This window comes from Syngnathus scovelli, chromosome 7 (genome assembly GCF_024217435.2).
Source record: "Syngnathus scovelli strain Florida chromosome 7, RoL_Ssco_1.2, whole genome shotgun sequence".
In the NCBI taxonomy this organism is placed as follows: Eukaryota; Metazoa; Chordata; class Actinopteri; order Syngnathiformes; family Syngnathidae; genus Syngnathus; species Syngnathus scovelli.
The window spans coordinates 43,757-59,285 of record NC_090853.1 but is presented as its reverse complement, the minus strand read 5'-3'; the positions used below and the strand labels follow the sequence as shown (position 1 = coordinate 59,285).

At 52.5% G+C, this 15,529-nt stretch overlaps 3 protein-coding genes and 1 long non-coding RNA gene across 13 annotated transcripts; 3 read left to right on the top strand and 1 right to left on the bottom strand.

Annotated features, from left to right (window-relative positions):
- Positions 1 to 51: 51 nt before the first annotated feature.
- On the top strand, positions 52 to 2,801 carry rnf169 (ring finger protein 169). 4 transcript variants are annotated; one of them, XM_049726017.2, is made up of 6 exons: positions 52 to 315; positions 1,007 to 1,080; positions 1,207 to 1,290; positions 1,393 to 1,493; positions 1,566 to 1,710; positions 1,807 to 2,801. In XM_049726017.2, the coding sequence occupies exons 1-6, from the start codon at positions 54 to 56 to the stop codon at positions 2,725 to 2,727; spliced, it is 1,587 nt and encodes a 528-aa protein (XP_049581974.1). In that variant the 5' UTR covers positions 52 to 53; the 3' UTR covers positions 2,728 to 2,801. The 4 variants fall into 4 exon arrangements, with proteins under 4 accessions (XP_049581974.1, XP_049581973.1, XP_049581972.1 ...); XM_049726016.2 differs by having other exon boundaries at positions 1,204 to 1,290; XM_049726015.2 differs by having other exon boundaries at positions 1,198 to 1,290.
- Positions 2,802 to 4,167: 1,366 nt separating this feature from the next.
- spcs2 (signal peptidase complex subunit 2) lies at positions 4,168 to 6,532 on the top strand. The gene is made up of 6 exons (XM_049726037.1): positions 4,168 to 4,209; positions 4,278 to 4,448; positions 5,356 to 5,439; positions 5,835 to 5,995; positions 6,128 to 6,262; positions 6,325 to 6,532. Exons 1-6 carry the CDS (start codon positions 4,183 to 4,185, stop codon positions 6,509 to 6,511), a joined length of 765 nt encoding a protein of 254 aa, XP_049581994.1. The 5' UTR covers positions 4,168 to 4,182; the 3' UTR covers positions 6,512 to 6,532.
- On the bottom strand, positions 6,127 to 11,467 carry LOC125972403 (uncharacterized). Its single transcript, XR_011087094.1, has 3 exons — positions 11,354 to 11,467; positions 8,965 to 9,196; positions 6,127 to 8,798 (listed from the first exon to the last, which is right to left on the bottom strand). It is a non-coding gene; the product is annotated as an uncharacterized lncRNA (long non-coding RNA).
- On the top strand, positions 7,074 to 15,375 carry abcg1 (ATP-binding cassette, sub-family G (WHITE), member 1). 7 transcript variants are annotated; one of them, XM_049725994.1, is made up of 15 exons: positions 7,074 to 7,216; positions 7,596 to 7,842; positions 8,191 to 8,308; positions 8,813 to 8,945; positions 9,009 to 9,059; positions 9,137 to 9,282; positions 9,706 to 9,829; positions 9,946 to 10,060; positions 10,333 to 10,466; positions 10,526 to 10,624; positions 10,709 to 10,877; positions 10,943 to 11,043; positions 11,427 to 11,585; positions 11,934 to 12,052; positions 12,668 to 13,817. In XM_049725994.1, the coding sequence occupies exons 1-15, from the start codon at positions 7,154 to 7,156 to the stop codon at positions 12,894 to 12,896; spliced, it is 2,007 nt and encodes a 668-aa protein (XP_049581951.1). In that variant the 5' UTR covers positions 7,074 to 7,153; the 3' UTR covers positions 12,897 to 13,817. The 7 variants fall into 7 exon arrangements, 5 of the variants coding, with proteins under 5 accessions (XP_049581951.1, XP_049581950.1, XP_049581949.1 ...); XR_007482788.1 differs by lacking the exons at positions 7,074 to 7,216; positions 12,668 to 13,817 and adding exons at positions 11,734 to 11,822; positions 14,684 to 14,830 and having other exon boundaries at positions 7,500 to 7,842; XR_007482787.1 differs by lacking the exon at positions 7,074 to 7,216 and adding an exon at positions 11,734 to 11,822 and having other exon boundaries at positions 7,500 to 7,842; positions 12,668 to 12,814.
- Positions 15,376 to 15,529: the final 154 nt, after the last annotated feature.

Below are 15,529 nucleotides of genomic sequence, written 5' to 3'. Positions count from 1 at the left end.
GAAGGGCGGGGTTTGTTTTGAACTCGAACGCTCAGCAGCAGTCACTGGGGAAGATGGCGGCCGCGGTGACTGGCCGACGCTCCGGAAAGGCTGCGGCAGCGGCGGCGGAGGCGGCGCACACGGCGGCGGATCCGGTGGCGGCCCGGGCATCTCCTGTACTCGGAACCGCGTCGGGAATCCACCGCAGCAGCGAGCCCGGTCGCCGCTCCTGCTCGGCCCGGTGGCGCCGGAGCACAGAGGCCAAGCGGAAAGGCGGCGGCGGCGGGGCGGCCGGCAGGGTCGCGGCGGCGGCGGACGCCCGCGCGCGGCCATCAGGTGAGCGTTGGACGTCGTTTTGCTCCACTTTCCACATTGACAACTTGACTCGCGTGCTCGTCAGCCATGTAGATCTCGGTTGAACTTGACGGGACTTGTTGGGACTTGATGGGACCGAAGAGTCCTTTCACTCTTGATTCCAACTCCCTCTGAGCGTGTTGACAAGTTGCTTGACAAGTTCTCCCGAGACACTCTCTCTGTAGTGTCGAGCTATGTGTGCTTGATTGAATTGACGGGAGTGCGGCCCATTCAGTCACATTCCGCTGATACGCTCAACAAATATCAAGCAAGTTATCCAAGCATCATGCAGCCATTAGATTTTTTTTTGCAGAGCCGGATTTGGACTTTGCTGCGTCTGATTTTCACATTTTTCTAACTTTTGCAGTCTTTTCCTTATGTCTTTGTCACTTGCGGATGCTCGTTTTGCTTACGGAGCATGTCAACGCTGAATTAAAAAAAAAAAAAAAAAAACATAAGGACAGATCAAAATGGGTTTTTGGGCATCGGTGTAATGGCCCCTACCGATGAGCTCCTTTGTCCCACGCGCGGAGTCATCTGCCAATACGAGACGTTCAGAGTCAATGTGAGGAACCAAGTGAGATGGGCTTCTGCGCTTGGCTACAATGCAGAGCTGGAAGCCGTTTCAAACCACTCAAGTCTTCTTCTCTGTTTTTTGCTCGTGCACGCTCAGACGTGTTTGTGTGTCCGAGCGCCGTGCACAAGTCAACTGAGGGCTCGTCTTCAGGTCCCAACCTGACGCGCAAGGTGAGTCCGAGTCAAAGTCCGGTGAGACCCGTGGCCGTTCTTTCGTTATTTTTTTTTTTTCCCTGCTGCGTCGCGTACGTCGCAAACGGGTGCGTAAGCGTCAATGTTTTCTTTTTGATGGAGCTGTCCATGTGCGAGGAGCGGGAAGACGTGAGGAGGCGCGGCCTCCGCAAGGACGAAAGCGGCTCGCCCCAACGCGGCCAAGATTCGGTAAGTCCTCGCTGCTGAAGCAGAATGAGACTTCAGAACGAGAGTCGACGTCTTCCAGTTTTGAACGTTGCTTCCAAGGGACTGCTCTTGTCCACGTTGCAGGGCGTCCTGTCTGACTCGGAGAACGAGGAGCCCGTGTCCAGGCGCATCAGGAGGTTCTCGGCCTTTGTGAGAAGGAGCCGGACTATGTCGGGCGTCGCCAGGTGCTTGCTCTCTCCAGCCGGCTGGCCCATGCTCGCCCGCCTCGACCTCATACCTCTGTCCGTCTTCCTCAGCGGCGTGCAGAGGAGTCGCAGCTGCACGGAAGCCGGCGACAACGCGCGGGGAAAAACCAAGGGGGACGCCGACGCGGTTTGGCTCGCTCGCCCCCAAGTGCCATCGGAGTCCGCTCAAGACCTGGCTTCCTGCCGCGAATGTCAGGTGACATTTTATTTGCCTCGTGACCTCAACGTCGTCCGAGTCCACGCGTCACCCGGCGGTGCGATGTGCTGTAACTCTGCGACGCTGCCGTTGCAGGCGGGGGCGGCTCACAGCTCCACGGCCGGAATCCTCCTGTCGTCAGAGAACAGTCGGTCGGCCTCGGCGCCCGTCGGCGGCCCCGACCGGCGGCCGGCGCGGCGCGGCGGCGTGGCCCCGCCGCCGGCGACCGCCGCGCCGCCCGAGCGCTCGGTCAGCCCCGAGAGCAACGACAGCATCTCGGAAGAGCTCAACCATTTTAAGCCCATCGTGTGCTCGCCCTGCACGCCGCCCAAACGGCTGGCGGACGGGCGCCTGCTGGAGCCCGCCGTGGTCAAGTCCACGCCCCGGAACCTGACGTGGCGCCTGCACAAGCCCACCAGCTACGAGGCCAGCCCCGCCGTGCTGCAGCGCTGGCGGCAGATCGAGCTGGACCGCCAGAGCTTTAAGGTGAACTCCAAGGGGACGCTGACCAGCCCCGTCACGGACACGCCGGAGGCCGGCGGCGCTTCCAACAACAAGCGGAAGCTGCTCTTCGATCCTCCTGGCCCGGATGGCCGCTCCCTCAAGATCCGCGTGCCCGCCGTCCACTACTGCGGCGACTTTGCCTCACGCGGCGGCGATGCTGAACTGGAGTCGGGGGCCGGCGTCGGCGCCTTGTTTGGACGCAGACATTCCTTCTCCCCGTACGCCCGTGGCTCAAGCTTCCAGTCGTGCAAGCTGGCGGCAAAGGGCTCGTTGAGCCCCCGCAAGGAAACGGCTGCCTCCAAGCGAAGCAGAAAGACCAAACACCAGGACGCCGCCGCCCCCCGAGTCTGCCAGGAGAGGAAGGACCGGGCTTTCGCCCTCAAGCTGCAAAGACAGTTTGAGAGGGAGCGCGCCCCCCCGGGGGACAAGTATTTCCTACGCTCCTGGATGGCCAATCACAGCCGCAGGAGGCTCGGCCTGCGACGTTCGCGCCGTATTAACCAGCAGCGTTAGCTGTCGCCGTGATGTACTTTGAGGGCGCCGCTGTCGTGGCAAAAAATAAATAAAAAATAGTTTTTGTCAATGAAGGATGTACGCCGATCAGGATGGGGCCGAGGAGGATTCGAGCGGCTACGCGACAATAGTGCAGTATTTCAAACTTCCTCGACACCAAATATTTGAGCTGTGATTCATGGAAATACATTTAGTGGAACCCCAAAATTTGAACTTCACGTAAACTCATTTACCAAGGTGAAGCGAGCCAATGATTTCACTCTTTCATCATCTTATCCTCCCCAGGTTGGCCCCGAAGCGGTCGCCAGCCAATGGCAGAGCACACGTCGACAAATGGCCATACACACCCCTACTCGCGCCTACGCTCATCCGACGACTGCGCTCACGCCGAAGCGCAATTTATAAAGAAGGTTTACTTCACCTGAAGAAATGTCCTTGCATGAAGTGAAAAGTTTCAGGTTGCGCTGTAATTGGTGTTGCTTTTTCTTTCATGAATCAAAGTTAAAATGTTAGATGTGGTGGAGCCACCCCCCCCCAACACACACACACACACATTCATTCATTTGATGTTTCTTTTCTTCCAGTGTGCAAAACTTCTCTATCAATACTCTCATTTCCTGCACATTGTGATTTGGTTTTTTGAGTTCACCTCCTCAGCTGAAGGGCTCCTTTTCTCGACACAAGCCAGCTTTAATGTATTTTCTATGACGAAATGATGATGATGATTATTTATGGACGTGTTTGGAAATACCCTCTAACTCAGTGTGCAAAATAATTAAGCGGAGCACGAGGCTCCGCTCCGTCCGACTGGTGAAACGGTTGGCAAACCAATGGGAGCGGAGCGGAGCGCACTCTGCCTTTCCTCTGAGCGTCAATTTCCCTACTCTCCTAAACTTTCGTTGACATGATACTGTACATTTTCTAGAGGAACTGCGTTTGGCTTGATGGAGCAGAGAGTTTGGCTTGCCAAATCAAACTGTGACATTTTGTACGAATGAGCAAGACAACTTTATACATAAAAGTCAAATAAAAAAAAAATTGGGCAGGCAGCAGCGTTTCATGTTTGCGCTCATCGAGCAAATGCAAGTTAAAATAAAACTGGCAACAATACAAGTGACTGGAAACAACAGTTTAGAAATCACGTCAATGTTGACGTCTCACCATCAAGGCGATGTCCTAAGAGAAGTGTCGTGAGGGATGTGCTCTCAAATGGAGGAAACGAGCAGTTGACTTTGATTATGTCCAAATGTGATACACATCATCATGAGGTTACTGCAGGTTAGGGATACTGCAGCGAACCCGCCACGACAACAATTTGTGAAAGAAGAAGAAAGAAAAAAAACACGCGTACGTATTCGTATGTTACAAGATTTATGGACAGATTTACTTCTTAATGCGGATAAAACGTTCCCAGTTTACCGCGTCGTGGCTTCCTTACGTCTTACGTTTGTGGTTATGTTCCAACCAATCGAAAGCAGCCAGGTCAGTGACGGCGTAACAATATAGAATTAGGCCTTTTTTTTTTAAATACGCCTATATGTATGTAATAGGAACTTTGTATCGTGAGCTGTGAGCCATACTCTAGAACAGTAGGTGGCGGTAATGCTCCATTAGGTTGCCGCAAAGAAGAAGAAGGAAGAAGCACAGCCAGGTCAGCGTTGTTTGGGGCGGAAGACAAAATGGCAGCTGCGCGCAATGGAAAGAGTGGCCTCTTAGAGAAAGTGAGTTTGTACGCTCATGTCTTGAATTTTTTTGTTTTCTTGATCGTGTCGTCCCGCCCAGAACCAAATCGGCAACAATGGTTGTTTGAGAGGCAGAGAAGTGCCTGCCTGCGAGCGGCCACATGAGCTATCATGCTAGCGCTGAATGAAGGCTCCTCGAATGACTTCCTTTGAACAGCGGCGGCCTTTTGGGCTTTTCTCTCCACGCTGTCATGGCAAAGTTGAAAGTGTACTACTTCTTCTCCTCCACGCTGTAATGGCAAAGTTGAAAGTGTACTACATCGCTCTAGAATCAAATCTAAGCGACGAGGGAAACGGCTGGTAAAATAGATTAAGACGTGAGGCGGCTGCAAGCGGCTGCTAATCCAGCAGCAACAACTTTGAGCTCAAATCAATTTAGCTAAAAAATCGCTAGAGCGACCTTGCATTAAACGTTTGGGGGGGGCATTGCGAAAACGTCATAAAGGAAAGTTCAGAGCACCAGGCAAAAGATAGACCCCTTTTGTTAAATTAACACTTAGAAAAATGTTTCTGATTAATCAGTTCCAACAATTGGTAGGCCTGAAATTGTCAAAACCCTGATTCGAGCCACTCAACAGGAAATATTATACAGTTTCTGTACCTCCGTTATGACATATGACATAGCCATTTCTTTAAAGTCATTCTTAACAAAGAGGTGGACATAAAAAAAATCCTATATCTGGTTCATTAAAAATGTTATCAACAGATTACTCATCAGTTGCTGCTAGGCGTGAACAATTTCAGGAGAAGATTTTGTTTTGACAGATATTCCCATCGTGATTTCAGATCCCCCCCCCCCAATACACACACACACACACACACACACACACAAATGCCCGAAAATGACACGGTACAGGTGTAATGACGTAGAGGGGCTTTGTTTCAGTGGAGAATCGACGAAAAGCCAGTGAAGATCGACAAATGGGATGGCGCCGCGGTCAAGAACTCTCTGGATGATGCAGCTAAGCAGGTGGGTGTCTACCAATTGTCTACTTGGACCTAGGTCCAATGATGGAGCCCTGTACCTTTGGTTTGAAAAATGTCATTCAAAGAGACACTTTCTGCAGCTCTCGAAATAGATCAGAAACATATATAATATAATATATATTATGCGGACAAAAAAAAAACAAAGTATGGTGTGGAAAAGTACCATTGGGAATAGCTACTAAATAAGTGGAGTCAAAATGCGCTCTGCAAGAACCAAGATAGTTGGAAGGATAAATGCCTACCATCCAAACAGTAAATGCTATAAAACAAGTCTGATGCCGAGTGAAAAATGAGGCTAGCGTCCAACATGTTCTTGTCAAGAGAAGTTTGGGGCTGTCGAGAAGTTTGGGGTACAAAGTGTACCGGTCGTGCGCGCAGGTGCTGCTGGAGAAGTACGGCTACGAGGAGCACTTTGGTCTGGTGGACGGCCGTCTGGTCATCTGTACGGTCTCGTGCATCTTTGCCATGGTGGCCTTGGTCTGGGACTACCTACGGCCCTTCCCTGAGTCCAGACCCGTCCTGGCCTGCTGCGTGGTTTCATATCCTTCGCACTGTTCATCTGTACCACAAGAATCACGCGCAATGGCGTCAGGAATCGCTCGCTCGCTCGTTCGGCCCCGGTGGAAACGTCGGGTCCAGTCGTGAACGTACTCCTTAACGGCGGCCCTCACCTACTTCATCATGATGGGGATCCTAACGCTGTACACGTCCTACAAGGAGAAGAACATTTTCCTGGTGGCCCTCCAGAAGGACCCGGCCGGGATGGATCCGGACCGCGTGTGGCAGCTGGCATCCTCGCTCAAGCGGTAAGCGTGCTCGGAGCACGTCACCTTGGGGGCCGGGCTGACGGCTGTCCGCCCGCCGGCAGGTTCGACGACCAGTACACACTGCGAGTGGCCTTTACGGACGGCGAGCACAAGACGTGGCTGGAGAGCCACATGACCTCGTCGGTGGCGTCCTTCTTCGACGGCAACGGAACACTGGCCATGGACCGCTTTGAGAAGTGCGTGTCGGCGCTTCACGATGCGCTGGCCGCTGACAAAAAAAGCAAATAAAAGTGTCTACTTGGTGATCGATCGATGGATCAGTGGGAGAGTTTTGTTTGAAAGCCCCTTTGCTGTCGTTGGCGCGCTTCTGCCCCCAACCTTCCTGCTAAACATGTCTGGCAGCACTGCTTTTCTGTGATTCACACTTTTGACAGCCTTACCAACAAAGACTTGTCGGGGTAGTTTGTAAATAGCGTCGTCATATTTCAAGCAATTTGAGATTGTCTTTTAAAACAAGAACCTGAGGGCGTCCGCCTGGCCTCCAGATAAGGACTTAGAATAGATCTTTATTGTCATTGTCACTCATGTACAACGAAATTTAAAAAGTGCCAACCGACGACTTGATGACGTGCCCAAGTTTCTGCCGATAGTAGCGACGCACAGGTAAGATTGAACCTTTTCGCCTATTGTCAGAATTGCCACATTTGGCCAGCGAATGGTAGCAGGCACTTGTGGAGAGAGCCAGGGCTTTTCGAGGAAACTGCCTGCAGTTTGCTCACGGCAGGCTGACTGACCTCTGACCTGATCTTTCCCTGCGCCGCCCAGGTGGGGCCTGACGCTCCGCCCACTAGAGAGGATTGGCTGTGGGCGGGGCCTGGAGTCTCAGAACCCCGGGGTGCTGCACTCGCTCGTCAGCCGCCGGCCGTCGGGATGGCCTGCTTGGCGGCCCTCTGGTCGGCTCACAATCCGGCCGTCACCAACGCTGTCATCATGGTAGGAGCCGTCGCTCGACACGCAATTAGCGCTGTGATGAGTTTCATTCTGATACTTGTTTTTCAATTGACGCATCAGATTAAAAAAAAAAAAATCAATCCTACTTTATGCTCCTTGATTGAAAAGCGTTTGCTTGACAGTGCAGCAAATGGGCAAAAATTGTTGAGGGCAAATGTGGTCAGTCTGTTCTCGACTCCAGACGTTTGTCGGCGAGAGGCCGAAATGACCAAAAGGACAAAAAAAAAAAAAAAAACCCTAACCCTTGATCATTCATTTTGTGGAAATGTACGTGGGCTGTCTTTTTCACTCAACCAAGCGTGTCTTGTGTGTGTGTGTTTGCGTGTGTGCGTGTGCGCATGCGCATGCACCTGATCGTCAGAACACAAACGGGCCTCCGGACCTGCTGCTGGAACCACTGTCTGCGTTCGTCTCGGTCGACTCCCACGCGGAGCAGGCGATCAACCGCGTGGTACGCCCACCGCCGTGGCATGTGCGTCCTCGGATGGCCGACGTGGGTCTGACGGAAGCGCAGAGGTTTCGGTCATTGCCGCGGAGGCCGGCCGTCAACATCCGCTTCCGAGACTTGGAGTACTCGGTCCGGGAAGGACCCTGGTGGAGGAATGGCGGTAAGGAGCACGTGCAAGTCGTCTTCAAAGTGGCTTCCAGCCGGTCGGAGAGCATGAAAATTGTTGCCTCTTTGCCAGTCGACGAGAAGGAGATTCAAAGGCGCTTCAACTGTTTGAGAGCAGATTGAAATGTTTTTGTTTGAAAGTAGAACTTCAAATGATGAGATGGAAAGGACATTTTGAGGCACCAACTGTACGTTGTGCGTGCAATCTGCTAATCTGCGGCTGCAAATAGCAAGTCCAGATTACAGCCTGCTCATGAGCAAGATTAGAACACTAAAGCTATCCGCCGTTCAGTGAAGAAAAGTCAACGAGCGGTCTTTCTCTGGGGGTTTGCTGTCTTCTCAGGTAACAAGACTTTGCTGAGAGGGATCTCTGGAAAGTTCACCAGCGGAGACCTGGTGGCCGTCATGGGGCCCTCGGGGGCCGGCAAATCCACTCTCATGAACATCCTGGCGGGCTACAGGTCAGCCCAGGCCAAAGCCGTTGTCTCTTAGATCAGATTCGGGTGGAGGAATCTGAATCCTTCTCCACCGGGGAACACATGCATTGCGTGGCTTTAGACTTTGCGTCAATTGGTCCGTGGCAAAATCAGGGCCTGGGCGCAAGAGAAAACAATGCTATCTTGTGTCCAACAGAAGAATAGAAGCGCGAGTCGAGTGAGTGAGTGAGTGAGTGAGTGAGTGAGTGAGTGAGTGAGTGAGTGAGTGAGTGAGTGAGTGAGTGAGTGAGTGAGTGAGTGAGTGAGTGAGCGAGCGAGCGAGCGAGCGAGCGAGCGAGCGAGCGAGCCCCTTGCACTGCAAAGTAGAATGACAGTTGCTGCTTATTTTGCTGTGGTTTTGCCAGAGGGTTAGGGTTAGGTCTTGTGCGCTCCAATCTTGATGCTTGTCGTAGCAGATCTGGGCTGGCGCCCCTCTGCGCTCGTAGGCCGGCACGGCTGGGCTCAGCATGTTTGCCTTTTGGGTGACAGGGAGACCGGAATGAAGGGTGAAATCCTGATCAACGGCCATCCTCGAGACCTGCGATCCTTCCGCAAAGTCTCCTGTTACATCATGCAGGACGACATGCTGTTGCCGCACTTGACCGTGCAGGAAGCCATGATGGTATGTGCGGCGCGCTCACCGCTGGCCGTCGGCTCACCCTTTGCGTCCGTGTCGCTCGCGCAGGTGTCGGCCAACCTGAAGCTCCGGGAGAAGGAAGACGCTCGCAAGGAGAAGGTGAGCGGCCTGTTTTGCCGGGATTTGCGCTCCTGGCCAAGACACACGTTGCGGGAGCTTCTATTGTGCTGCGTCAGGTGTGCGAGATCCTGATGGCTTTGGGTTTACTGGACTGCGGCTCCACCAGGACCTCCAAGCTGTCGGGCGGGCAGAGGAAAAGATTGGCCATCGCCCTGGAGCTGGTCAACAACCCGCCCGTCATGTTCTTTGACGAACCCACCAGGTACGTCTAGTATACGCACGCACGCACCCGCCGAACGGACTCACTGACAGGACTCTGGCGTCAGTTCATGCATGCCCTAGGCGCCATACGGACTCACTAACTGGACTCTGGCATCAATTCATGCCCAAGGCTGCCGATGTTTTTCAACTTAGTGATTGATTTGATATGACTGCTGAAAGTCCATCACCAACTTAGTGATTGATTTGATGCGACTGCTGAAAGTCAGATTTGACTCCATCACCATTGCACTGAGGTTTTAGACTCGCGCTTTGTTTTTGACATTGAAGTATTTAGGAAAGTAAGTGAGGCAGTCATTTTTCCAAGGTAACTCTTCATACATGGGAACAATCAGCAAATTCCCCGCATATAATGAATTGCTCATGTGTGTGTGCGTGCGTGCGTGCGTGCGTGCATGCGTGCCAGCGGTCTGGACAGTTCTTCGTGCTTCCAGGTGGTGTCTCTGTTGAAGGCTCTGGCCCGCGGTGGCCGTACGGTCATTTGCACCATCCACCAACCCAGCGCCAAACTGTTTGAACTCTTTGACAAGGTGCGCGCTACAATGCTGCTGACATAGGTCACTATTACATCACCAACCCGGATATATACGTATATGTATATAAATGTGTGTGTGTGTGTGTGTGCGCGTGCGCGCGTGCGTTGCAGCTCTATGTGCTAAGTCACGGACAGTGCATCTACCGAGGAAGCGTCTCGGCTCTGGTTCCGTACCTCGGAGACCTTGGACTCAACTGCCCCACGTACCACAACCCCGCCGACTTTGGTACTTAACCGGATAGCAAATACGGAATGTCGCAAAAGGTCAATCGATGCATTCCTGGACTTTTTCCAGGCCGGGCAATTGAGAACATATTGTCGCTTTCAAAACGAGTCGGATGTGACCCCCCCATTTTTGTATTTAGCTTGTACCGCTACTTGTATTTCTAGTGGATAGTGCTGGCGACACGCAGATCGCTACCTGCGGTACTCGTATCTTTACTTTTCCAGGTGAACTAATGATAACAGCCTATACTATACAATGCTGACATGCCTCAGTGATGGAGGTGGCGTCGGGGGAGTACGGGGACCACACGGGCAGCCTGGTCCGAGCGGCGCGGGACACCTGGTCAGAAGGAGACGTAACAGAGGACCTTCAACTCCGCTCGCTCGTATGGCGGCGAGCCGACGAGGTGAGAAACAAACGCGCCGGCTTCATTGGTCCTTCAGCTAATTGCTGGCTGTCAATCAGGAGTGGTCATCCGAAGGCTGTCACAGCTTCTCGGCGAGCTGCCTGGTCCAGTTCACCATCCTGTTCCGGAGGACCTTCCTCAGCATCCTCAGGGACTCGGTGAGAGGAGCGCACTTACGTGCGCCGGTACCGCTCGCTCGCGTATTGTGCCTTACCGGCTTCGGGACCGGCTTACTTGCCTAGGTGCTGACCCACTTGCGGATGTCATCCCACCTGGGCATCGGGCTACTGATCGGCCTCCTCTACCTCGGCATCGGCAACGAGGCCAAGAAGGTCCTCAGCAACTCGGGCTTCCTCTTCTTCTCCATGCTGTTCCTGATGTTCGCCGCCCTCATGCCCACCGTGCTTACCTGTCAGTCAGTCGCCGCCACGCTGGCGTGTTCCGAGGATGATGACGCGTTGGTGTTCTTGCCGCAGTTCCCCTGGAGATGGGTGTCTTCCTGAGGGAACATCTCAACTACTGGTACAGCCTGAAAGCCTTTTACTTGGCCAAGACCACGGCCGACGTTCCCTTCCAGGTGAAGTGGGCCCCTTGTGTTCCTTGTACCGCTACTCCTATTCATACGGATCGGTTCCGTGCTCACGCTGGTGTCTTAACGCCCCCCCTATCTCAAAATGTGTCAATCAAATGCGACGCGTCCGTTATGTTTTCCACAAAGACGGAAATGACCAGAGCCAAACGTGGTGAGTGTCTATTCTTGGATTACCCAATGATCACATGTGGGGATTTGAAGCAAATTTTCTTCCATGTCAAAAGGAGCAATGAAGGCACCAGCGGAGCAACACTTGTTTCAGTCCAAAAACTCAGGGCGCCAGCGTCGCACGTACCGTTCCGATACTTGCGATGCTCGTACTGGCACGTCACGTGCGCTGATGTGAATCCTTGGCGTGTGTATTGCAGGTCGTGTTCCCGGCGTTGTACTGCAGTATCGTGTACTGGATGACGTCTCAGCCCGCCGACGCCACTCGCTACTTCCTTTTCCTGTCGCTGGGGGTCATGACCTCACTGGTGGCTCAGAGTCTGGGACTGCTGATCGGCGCAGCCTCCGCTTCCTTGCAGGTACTTTCAAAATGAGAGCGTGCTTCCAAAATAAAGAGTCACTTCGAAAGGCGTCGTTTCAAAATAAAAGTGGTTTGCACGTTGTTTGCATAATGAGAGCTTGTGATGTCATTACAAACAAAGCGTTTCAGCGTTACTTTCAAAATAGGAGCCACTACAGGTCAGAGAAATGTATGTCTGCAGTTCAGGATATGCTTTGACACTACTTGGGTCCTCAGGTCAGGAAGTACTTTCAAAGTAAGTGTTGCTGAGGGCAACAAAGAAGCACTTTCAGAATCAATTTTGCAGCTGCTAAGAAAGGTGTCCTCCAAAAAAAAAAAAGAAAAATCTGATCTCCACTCGGTGCAGGTGGCGACGTTTGTGGGTCCGGTGACGGCCATTCCGGTTCTACTGTTTTCTGGCTTCTTTGTGAGCTTCGACACAATTCCGTGGTACCTCCAGTGGATGTCCTACGTCTCTTACGTCAGGTACGCCACGCCATGCTACGCCACGCCACGCCACGCCGGGGGGTTAGGGTTAGCTAGGCTGGCTTTTATTTGGGAAAGCAAGCGGGTTGAGCATGTCCCCCTCAATTCTGGGCGTGGACATGTCAAAGTCCCAAAGTCCCAATGATCATCGTCTCACACACACATTGGTGAAATCTGTCCTCTGCATTTAACCCATCCCCATGTGATTTTGATCCATCCCCTGGGGGAGAGGGGAGCAGTGAGCAGCAGCGGTGCCGCGCTCGGGAATCATTTGGTGATCTAACCCCCCCAATTCCAACCCTTAATGCTGAGTGCCAAGCAGGGAGGCAATGGGTCCCATTTTTATAGTCTTTGGTATGACCCGGCCAGGGTTTGAACCCACAACCTTCCAGTCTCAGGGCGGACACTCTACTACTAGGCCACTGAGCCCAAAACATGAGCAAATCCAAGAAACGATTCACTCGATAGGTGGGAACGTTGGTCGACGACCGCTCCGTTGTTGGTCCACGTGTTTACGTGCCCGTACATTGACCGTCAAGCGGTCCGGTGTGTAGCCACCTGCTCCAGACGGATCTCCTCGTGAGGACGCACGGATTGAGTCCAGGTGTCTTTCAGGTACGGTTTTGAGGGTGTGATCCTGTCCATCTACGGTCTTCATCGAGAGGACCTTCACTGTGATCGTCAAGAAACCTGTCATTTTCAGAAGTCGGACGCCATTCTCAAGGAGTTAGACATGGTGGACGCCAAGCTCTACTTGGACTTTGTAGTTCTCGCCATCTTCTTCTTCGCACTGCGCCTACTGGCTTATTTTGTACTGCGATATAAGATTAGAGCAGAGCGGTAGAGCCGGACTAGGAGACGCAACGAGACCGCCGGGGCAGAGAGGAAGAGCCGAACCTCCAGGAGAGACGGACGGGTAGAATCAAACCACCGGCACTGAGAGTTAGAAGTTAGACCACTTGGACCGAAAGGTTAGAACCGGAACACACTGAGAAAGCGGCAGAAGCAAACCCCCGCTTCTGGGATGTAGAACCAGACCACCGGAGTTGGGAAGAGGTAGAAGTAGACCGCTGCGCTCGCTTGGTATGTAGAATTAAACTGTCACCGAGTTTAACGAGATTGATTGATTGAAACTTTAGTGAGCCCCGGCCGGGGGTGGGGAAATTCAGGCCCCAGCAGCATTCATACCACAGAGCGGGTATATAAGACTCACAACTCAATAGGCTCCTTCCTATAAGGCTGCCCCACAACGGCGCCACAAAGAAAGCCAATAAGTGCGAAAGATACAAGCCATCAAAGCAAAGCAACAAGACAAAGGCAAAACGTAACAGCGGCCAACCAGCCATCCCTCAATACTGTAGATCACCGGAACCGGGAGGCGTAACCGGAGCTACGGGACCGAGCGCTAGAAACGGAGCACTGGTAGAGCTGAACCGACAAGGTAGGGAGGTAGGACGAGAGCAACGGAACTGAGCGCATCAAGACGCTCTTTGCTGAAGTCAAAGGTTCAACAGGTTTTTCATAGCCAGGAGCCAATAGTAAAGACTTTGGAAAAACGTGCAACCTAAGCCTTACTGCGGGTCCAGAAGAAGTCCTTTCAAAATCAAAGTGCAGTAGTTGGCGTGGAGACTGAGTAGGAACATCCCGGAACAGGAGCAGGTCTCCGCTTTGTCAAATGACAGATGGCATCCCATCCGCAGGGTGAACTTTTCCAGGTCTGTCAAATTCCAATAAAATGTTTGTCCTTTTTTTTCCTCATACTAAATCTTTCAAAGATTATTTGATGCTTCAGTCAGAGGCCCATGCTGTAGTGGACTATGAGCAATGGTAGAGCAGAGCAGGCTCATCTCCAAGCTACTAATGAGCACATCTACGCTATGTGGTCCAAGGATGAGCCTGATTGGTCTCCTGGGTCCTGTTGTTGTTCCATCTTCTTCTTTGGGGAATGGTGATGGAACAAGCATGCTTTTGCCATCCAGTGACCGACCGACCGCTCACCCTCGGGATTCCATTCATGGCCGAGCGAGACAACACGGCAGGCGCCGGTCAGCGGACGTAATGAAGCTTTCTAAAGTTTCAAATGCAGTCTAAAAACAACGTGCGGTCTGCGATTATTGGATTTATTGACACTTTTGCCGTTTTAAAAGGAAAATGTCACATTTGCAACCACGTCTTGAGTGGATGGTAGGAGATTGCCTGATTCAGAATAATGTCACAATAGTGGTGCACTTTTTTCCACCATCAACAACTTGGTCCAATAAATGAACAATCCCAGACCGTACAGCATAAATCAAATGTTCTAGACTCCGTAACGTAATCAAAATGTTAGGACCCCAAACGGATCTGAACACTCGAGCTTCACCGGCGGACTGTGTGGAAGAATAGAGGTTTTTTTTTAAAAAATGCAGGAAACTGCAACACGTCCATGTAACAATACCGGGACAAAAATAAACGGGAGCGACGTGCATGAATTTACCTTGAAGCAATTAGCACAGCCTTAGTTATCAGACCATGAGAGGTGGCCGAGGAAGACCCTTTTGGGCAAAATTTGCTTCTTTGAGGCTAATTGGCTCATTTGAGGCTAATTAGCTTGCGCTAACCAGTTTCTCATGAGGAAGAGTTCCATTCCAGCGTTTCCATGACGAGACCCTGGAGTTTAATTTGGCTCGGCCCGACCACCGGCAGGCAACCAGTCAGAGAGCTGCTCGCCCGCCGCATTCGGGACCCGCTCATCCCCACGGGACCTTTGACATTGACCTATAAGGCCAAGTACGGAGCCACCAAGCCTCCTTGCGACGGACAGACGGCAGGTAAGGGTCGGAGGCGACCGCTCACTTTTGCTCTGGCTTCGTTTTTGCTAGTAGGTAGAAACGGCCAAAGACGTTTCCTGTTTTTCAGCTTCATAATTAAAAGGATGACCCAGAAGGGTTTGATTTGTAGTCTGAAGAAAGTGCTGGAACGCTTTTTCCAGCAGCCGTGGATGGGATTGGCCAGCCCGGCTTAGTGGCTTGCTTTTTTTTTTTTTTGGGCGGCTAGCGTTCTCCTTGGTTTTTGCCTGTGAATTAGCACGATGCTCATGAAAGCGGCTTGACCCCCGGCCTAAATCTTGCCATTTACAGACAGCTCTTTTTTGCGCTAGGCTCTCGAGGGACCGTTCGGGTTCCCGAGTAATCGCGACGTCCTCTACGACGGGATGTCAGCCGAGAACTCGTCGCACAGCACCTTTGTGTTCTGCGGGTTCCCCGCGCTGGACGAGCGGCGCTGGGTCCTGGCGCCGCCGCTGGCCACCACCTCCGTCTTGGCGCTGCTGGGCAACGTGCTTTTGGTTTATGTCATCGCCAGCGTGGAGCGTCTCCACAACCCCATGTACCTGATACTCGTGTACAGTAGATCCATCCGTGTGGCATCTAGCCATTGCACGTGTACAGTGAACCCCCATTACATCGTGCCTTCTTTCACGTTTGTGACCCGCTGGCG

Bases quoted from the DNA above. Each gene is read 5' to 3' on its own strand.
- abcg1 (XM_049725991.1), top strand. From the start codon at position 7,500: ATGTACGTGGGCTGTCTTTTTCACTCAACCAAGCGTGTCTTGTGTGTG. The intron at 8,309-8,812 runs GTCAGCCCAGGC...TTTGGGTGACAG, and splicing joins AACATCCTGGCGGGCTACAG to GGAGACCGGAATGAAGGGTG. The intron at 10,878-10,942 runs GTCAGTCAGTCG...TTCTTGCCGCAG, and splicing joins CATGCCCACCGTGCTTACCT to TTCCCCTGGAGATGGGTGTC.
- spcs2 (XM_049726037.1), top strand. From the start codon at position 4,183: ATGTTCCAACCAATCGAAAGCAGCCAG. The intron at 4,449-5,355 runs GTGAGTTTGTAC...GCTTTGTTTCAG, and splicing joins AGAGTGGCCTCTTAGAGAAA to TGGAGAATCGACGAAAAGCC. The intron at 5,996-6,127 runs ATATCCTTCGCA...GGCGGCCCTCAC, and splicing joins CTGGCCTGCTGCGTGGTTTC to CTACTTCATCATGATGGGGA.
- rnf169 (XM_049726014.2), top strand. From the start codon at position 54: ATGGCGGCCGCGGTGACTGGCCGACGCTCCGGAAAGGCTGCGGCAGCG. The intron at 1,291-1,392 runs GTAAGTCCTCGC...TCCACGTTGCAG, and splicing joins CCCAACGCGGCCAAGATTCG to GGCGTCCTGTCTGACTCGGA. The intron at 1,711-1,806 runs GTGACATTTTAT...CTGCCGTTGCAG, and splicing joins CTTCCTGCCGCGAATGTCAG to GCGGGGGCGGCTCACAGCTC.